At 44.4% G+C, this 7,500-nt stretch overlaps 1 protein-coding gene across 3 annotated transcripts in view; it reads left to right on the top strand.

Moving 5' to 3' along the window:
* The window catches only part of LOC113827957 (uncharacterized), a 36,478-nt gene that overhangs the window by 27,632 nt on the left and 1,346 nt on the right, over window positions 1-7,500 (top strand). For 2 of the 3 annotated variants that reach the window (XM_070118788.1, XM_070118787.1), the window contains exons 5-9: window positions 970-1,168; window positions 3,058-3,249; window positions 3,765-4,096; window positions 5,490-5,622; window positions 5,973-7,500. The exon at window positions 5,973-7,500 is cut by the window's right edge and continues 1,346 nt beyond it. In XM_070118788.1, coding sequence (XP_069974889.1) covers window positions 970-1,168; window positions 3,058-3,249; window positions 3,765-4,096; window positions 5,490-5,622; window positions 5,973-7,500 — 2,384 coding nt within the window. The remainder of the gene's footprint in view (window positions 1-969; window positions 1,169-3,057; window positions 3,250-3,764; window positions 4,097-5,489; window positions 5,623-5,972) is intronic. The other variant, XM_070118789.1, reaches the window with a different exon arrangement.

Below are 7,500 nucleotides of genomic sequence, written 5' to 3'. Positions count from 1 at the left end.
CTCTCTTTCTCTTTTCCTTTTCTATTTCACTTCATTTTTTTCTCCCTCTCTCTCTTTCCCTTTTCATTTTCTATTTCATTTTATCTTTTATCTTTTCTTTTATTTTTTTATTTCGTATTATCTTTTATTTTTTCTCTCTCTCTTTCTCTTTTCATTTTCTATTTCATTTCATTTTTTTCTCCCTCTCTCTCTTTCCCTTTTCATTTTCTATTTCATTCTATCTTTTATTTTTTATTTTATTTTTTTTTCTCTCTCTCCCTCTCTCCCTCTTTTTAGGTACCAGCATCTCTGTATTTGTCCATTCATAAATATTTATTCATTTTCTCTCCTTCTCTCCCTCTTTCTTTCCCTTTTTAGGTACAAGAAATGCACCAGCATCTCTGTATTCATTCACTCATAAATCTCAATTTATTTATTCATTTATTTTCGTATGTGTATGCGTGTATATATATATATATATATATATATATATATATATATATATATATATATATATATATATATATATATATATCTGTCTTGCTGTACTTACCTCTACTTATATTCATATTTATGTCTCTGACCCCTTCCCATTGCTCTCTCTCTCTCTCTCTCTCTCTCTCTCTCTCTCTCTCTCTCTCTCTCTCTCTCTCTCTCTCTCTCTCTCTCTCTCTCTCTCTCTCTCTCTCTCTCTCTCTCTCTCTCTCTCTCTCACTCTTGTCTTCATTTTATTTCATTTCATTCTCTCCCTTTCTCTCTCCCTCTTTAAAGGTACAAGAAATTGCTCTTTTCATTTCCTATTTCATTTCATTTCCTATTTCATTTCATTTTTTTTTCTCTCTCCCTCTTTAAAGGTACAAGAAATTTCTCTTTTCATTTCCTATTTCATTTCATTTTAGTATTTTTTTCCTATTTCATTTCATTTTAATATTTTTTTTCCTATTTCATTCCATTTTTATTCATTTTCTCTCTCTCTCTCCCTCTTTTCAGGTACAAGAAATGCACCAGCATCGGCATGGAGCGGGCGTGGGTGATGTCAGAGGAGGACAGAGCTCAGCTGATGAAGCAGAGAGCCGAGAGGAGAGCGAAGCAAGGCGAGGATAGCAAGAAGGGGCTCAAGGAAGGCAAGAGGGAACTGCTGCCATACGAGCCCGATATGGCAACGATGCTCAATTATATGACGGAGCAGGTTTGTTTGTTTTGTTTTGTTTAATTTTTGGTTTTTTTTTCGTTTTTTTCGTTTTTTTCCTTATTTTTAGATTTTTTTACTTTTCTTCTCTGTTTCTTCTTTTCTTGTTTTTCTTCTTCTTTTTTCTCTTTTTTTTTCTTTATTTTTTTCCTGTTTTCCTTTTTTCTTTTCTTATTTTTTCTTCTTTTTCTTAGTTTTTTTCTATTTTTCTTTTTTTTCTCCTTTTTCTTTTTTTTTTTCTTTTTTTCTATTTTTTCCTTTTTCCCTTTTTTCTTTTTTTCTTTTTTCTTTTTTCCCGTTTTTTCCATTTTTTTACTTCCTTGATTGTTATCATTTTTAGATTCTGTGATTAAATACTCATAAATCACTGATAAAACTCATAAATCACTCATGAATTATGAATTACTCATAAATCGCGTATGAATCACTCGTAATGACTCATGAATCACCCATGAATTGCTAACAAAATACTCATTAAATCACTCATAAATCCCTTATGAATCACTCATTAATTTCTCGTCACTCAAAAATATCTCACAAATCACACATAAATTACTCATAAATCACACGTATGTATCACTCATTGGTTATTCATTAATTACTCATCACTCAATCACTGATAAATCCCTCATCACTCACTCATAAATCACATTCATCACATATTTTTCACTCATTAATTCATCATGAATCACTCAATCCCTCATCAGTAATTAATCCCCATCACTCATAAATCCGTCATCCCTCCTTAATCCATCTATCACTTATCCTTCCCTAATCACTCATAAATCACTCATTGTTCATAAAACCTTCATGATTCATAAATCTCCCATCCTTCATAAATCACTCATTAGTTCTTTATCACTCATGAATCCCTCGTTCTTCTTTCTTCACTCATTAATCCCTAGTCCTCATTAATCACTCATAATTCCCTCATCGCCTATTAGTCCCTTATCCCTCATCAATTACTCATTAATCCGTCATTCTTTTAATCACTCATAAATCACTCGTTAATCCCTCATAAATTCATTTTTTCTTATTCCCTCATAAATTACTCATCACTCATTAATCCCTCAAAAATCACGTATTAATCCCTCATCACTCATTATTTCCTTATAAATCACTTACCAATCCCTAAGCACTATTTAACCCCTCGTCACTCATTAATCTTTCATGACTCATTAGCCCCTCATAGATAACTCATTAATCCCTCACCATTCATTAATCTCTAATCCCCCATAGGTCACTTATTAATCCCTGATCCCTTATAAATCACTCATTAATCCCTTATTATTCAGAAATCAATCATTAATCTCTCATGCCGCCTTACTCCCTCATAATCACTCTTTAATCCCTCATAAATCACTCATTAATCCTTCATCACTCATTAGTCCCTCATCATTCAATAATCCTCCTTCGCACATTAATCCCTCATAAATCATTTATTAATCCCTCATCACTCATAAATCCCTCATAAACCAATCATGAACCCCTCATCACTTATTAATCTTTAACCCCATAGATCACTCATTAACACCTAATCCCACATAAATTACTCATTAATCGCTTATTTTCCCTAAAGCACTCATTAATCCCTCATCAGTTATTCCATCATAAATCACTCTTTAATCCCTCATCCCTCCTTAATCCCTCGTCAGTCATAAACCACTCATTAAACCCTTATCACTTATAGTAACTCCTTAATCCTTCATCCCTTGTTAATCCTTCATAAATCACTCATTAATCCCTCATCACTCATTAATCCCTCATCACTCATTAATCCCTCATCCCTCCTTAATCCCTCATCCCTCCTTAATCCCTCATCCCTCATCAATCCCTCATAAATCCCTCATCCCTCCTCAACCCCTCATAAATCCCACCACCACCCCCAGGAACGCGACGAGGTGGAGCAGGCCGTGCGCAACTACCAGCTGGCCTACCACGACGTGCCCTACAAGAACGACCTCAAGCAGTTCAACGTGGGTCGTCCCAGCGTGCAGATCATCAACATGTTCACCACAGTCGTGCGGCGGTTCGCTTATTTCGCACGGCTGTTCCCCGATTTTTGCGAGCTCCCTTCGCAGGTGGGTTGTGGGGGGGGAGAGGGAAGAAGGGGGGAAGAGGTTGGAGGAGAAGGGATGGGAGAAATTGGAGGAGAGGAGGTGGATGAAGAGGTTGGAGGGAGGGGGAGGGAGTGAGGGATAGGTGGGAAGGGCAGGTGGGAGAGGTGGGAAGGTGGGAGGGAAAGGAGAAGAGGGGGAGGGAGAAGAGGTTAGTGGTGAGGAGAACGAGGAGTAAGATATAGATTGAGAGAGGAAGAGAGAATGAGTGAGAACAGAGGGAGAGAGAAAAAATATGAATGAGAAGAGAAAGAATGAGTGAGAAGTGAGAGAGAGAGAAAAAAAAAGGAATAAGTGAAAAGATAGAGAGAGAAAAATAACATACAAACAGACAAAGAAAAAGGAAAAACTAAAAAAAAAAATAAAAAAATACGACATTCAACAAAAAAAATAAATAAATAAATAAAAAACAGTTCTTACTCCATCTAACCTCCCCCTTCTCCCCCTTCCCCACCTCCCCACTCCCCCCCATCCTACAGGACCAGGGCAGCCTCCTCCGCGGCGGGATCCTGGAGATGTCCCTCATCCGCGGCGTCCAGAGCTTCGACACGGACAACAACCGCTGGCCCAACACCAAGGAGCAGATCTACAAGGACGCCCCCACGCTACGAGTCGAGGACATGAAGAAACTCGTCAGCTGCGAGTTGTACGACATGCACATGAAATTCATCTTCAGCATGAAGGACCTGAACGTGGACGAGCCCGTGATGATGATGCTGCTGCTCATCGTTCTGTTCACGAGCGACAGACCCGGACTGCAGGAGACGGCGCGGATCCAAGCTCGACAGGATCACTACTTGCAGCTCATAAGGTATAAGGGCGTCCGTCAGCGTCATAAGGTATAAGGGCGGCCGTCAGCGTCATAGAGTATAAGGGGGCCTTCGTCAGCGTCATAGGGTATAAGGGGGCGTCCGTCAGCGTCATAAGGTATAGGGTATAAGGGGCCTTCGTCAGCGTCATAGGGTATAAGGGGGCCTTCGTCAGCGTCATAGGGTATAAGGGGGCGTCCGTCAGCGTCATAAGGTATAAGGGCGTCCGTCAGCGTCATAGGGTATAGGGTATAAGGGGCCTTCGTCAGCGCCATAAGGTATAAGGGCGTCCGTCAGCCTCATAAGGTATAAGGGGACCTTCGTCAGCAAGTGTTTTTCCGAAGGGCGTTGGTTTAGCTCGGGAAGTCGTGGGGTATTTTTTCTTTCTTTCTTTCTTTCTCTTTTCTTCATTTTTTCCTTTCTATCTTTTTCTTTTTTTCTTTTTTGTTCGGTGCTTTGAGCTCTTGTTTGTCTTTATTTTCCTTTTGTAGTTTCGTTTGGTATTGTGGTATTGCTTTTTTTCATATTTCCTTTGTATTTTCATTTGGTGTCGTGGTATTGCTTAGTTTTCTCATATTTCTTTAATAATCTCATTTGGTATCGTGATATTGCTTAGTTTTTTCATATTTCTTTTGTATTTTCACTTGGTATCGTGTCGCTTGGTTCGCTGATAATGCTTATTTTTTCATATTTCCTTTATATTCTCATATGGCATCGTATCATTCGGTATTGTTTAATTTTCATTTTTTCCATCCCTCATCTCTCACTAATAACTCACTTGTTGCAAAGGAATGTTGCAAATAGGTTTATCGTCTTGAAATCCCTTTCTTTATTTTTGTTCTGCATCATTAATATCCTTCAAAGTCAGTCACTTCCAAAACTATGCAACTATCGTCGTTTTTGATAAACAACTAGATCACATAAATGACAATATAGATATTATATAGACGTTTTAGATAAACTATTCAGATACATCACATTGATATAGACGTTTTAAATAAACTATTCAGATACATCACATTGATATAGACGTTTTAGATAAACTATTCAGATACATCACATTGATATAGACGTTTTAGATAAACTATTCAGATACGACAATATAGATGTTATATAGACGTTTTAAATAAACTTATTTAGATACATCACATTGATATAGACGTTTTAGATAAACTATTTAGATACATCACATTGATATAGACGCTTTAAATAAACTATTCAGATACATTACATTGATATAGACGTTTTAAATACAGTATTCAGTTATATCAGATTGATATAAATGTTTTAATATACTATTTAGACACATCACAATAATGACACCAGAGATTTGAACCCAAAGCTGCCTCAAATCGAGATCTTCGAGAGCTCTAACCCGGCCTCCTCCCCCTTCAGGAAATACATGAACTGGCGCTACGGCCCCCACAACGCCACCATCATGTACCCGCGCCTGCTCATCAAGCTCACCGACCTACGAGAGCTCAACGACCAGCACAACGAGTACAACCTCAAACTCGCCAAGCAGGAGGTGCGTCTTCCATGAGCCATCCGCTCGAGCTCTGCCTTCTGTTGTTTTAACCACAAGCATGATGAGGACAAAAGGCTTGACTGTTATTTCTGCATGCTCTTTGTTATATGGTATATGCTTTGAGGATAGTATCTTTTGCCATCAGATGATCATCATAGATTAATAGACGTCGGGATGGTTTGATATGCAGCCACACTGAGCACATTAAGTTTATTCTGTTTACTGCCATGATGAGGGACGGTGAGCGGTAGCTTTGACACATCCTACATTCACATTTATTGAATATATTGCAATTATTTTCGCCAGTCACTGAACCCTTGCGTCATCCAGTAACTCTTTCTGACTTCCAGGTAGCAGAGATCCAGATGCAGCTCGGCCAGCTGAACCTGAATCCATACACTGAGTGGCCACACTTAATGCAGCACCCTAGTGTCTCTGGATCTTCCTCTGACCCACAGGCACGTGCCCGCGCCTCCGCCGGGGTATTCCAGATGCCCCCGGCCGTCACGTCGGCTATGGCCGCCTCGGCGTCTCAAGCGGCGTCGACCTCAAAGGGCGTCATGGGCGGTCTGGCTGAGGGTGTGGGCGGCGAAGGCGGGGCGGGGGCGGGGGCGACGGCGGCGGCGGCGGCAGCGGCGGCCATGGCGTCCATGGACTTCGAGCAGCTCGCCAATAACCCGAGCTTCCAGAAGATGATCATGCAGCAGTTCCAGAAGTCGATCATGAACGTGCTCAGCTCGCCCAACTTCGGCCTGGGAAGTCTCCTTCCCGACGGGCGCAGCGGCCAAGCGCCTCTGCAGAGCGACGCTCCTCAGCAGCAGCTACAGCCACCAGCAGCACAGCCAGCTGCACAAGCCCCATCCATTGCTCAGCATATACTTCAGCAACAGAAGATGCAGCAGCAGCAGCAGCAACAGTCCCAGGGGGGCGGCGGCCAGGCCCCGGGCGCGAGCCAGGGGGGCCCCTCCGGGTTCCCGAGCTCCGACCTCATGACGCAGCTCGACTACCTGGAGACGAACCAGCCGGGGAACCTGCAGAGCATTCAGCAGTCGCAGCAAGCCTTCCAGCAGCTGGAACATCAGCTGATGAGTAATATCGGCAGCTACGGAAGTTACGGGGAGCACACTCAGCACCAGCTCCAGCAGCAATACCAGCAGGCCCAGCAGCAGGCTCTGATGCAGCAGCAGCAGCAGCATCTCGGCCACCAGCAGGAGCTGCCCGAAGCCATGCTGGTCATCCCGAAGGAGGAGCCGACCACGCCGTCGCCGCCCGGAGTGCAGCACCTCCCCCAGCCTCAGCCCGAGCACCACCTGCTGTACGAGGGGCAGCACGTCGCCCTGCGCCAGGCCCGGCAACACCTGCCCGCCGCGCACCACTCGCCCCCCGCGCAGCGCCAGCAGCAGCGCCCGCACGCGGCGGAGGCGGAGGGGGCGGGCGAGGAGGGGGTCAGCACCCCCCAGAAGCGCAGCTCGCTCAGCGACCTCGGAGGCCTGTTCCAGTTCCGCACGCTGCTCGAGGAGTTCGCCACGCTGGACAACCCGGAGCAGCTGGAGCAGGTGAAGCAGATCCTGGGCCCGGACCTCGTGAGCTCGCTGCAGCAGAAGCTGATCGCCTCCTCCGCGCAGGCACAGGCGGCCGCCGAGGCGCAGCACCACTCGCAGCACCAGCAGCCGCCCCCCCACGCCCCCCAGCACCACCCCCCTCCTCCGCCTCAACACCCGCCCCCCCATCACCCGCCCCCACACCCCCACCCCCCCCCGCTGCCCCCCCACCACCAGCCGCCGCAGCCGCCGCCGCCCGCGCAGCACCAGCAGTCGATGCCGCACCACCACATGTACCTGTCGGAGGGCGCGTACCCGTACTACCCGAGCGGCGAGT

This window comes from Penaeus vannamei, chromosome 42 (assembly GCF_042767895.1).
Source record: "Penaeus vannamei isolate JL-2024 chromosome 42, ASM4276789v1, whole genome shotgun sequence".
NCBI classification, from domain to species: Eukaryota; Metazoa; Arthropoda; class Malacostraca; order Decapoda; family Penaeidae; genus Penaeus; species Penaeus vannamei.
The sequence above is the reverse complement of the archived record's forward strand: the minus strand, read 5'-3'. Positions and strand labels throughout refer to the sequence as shown.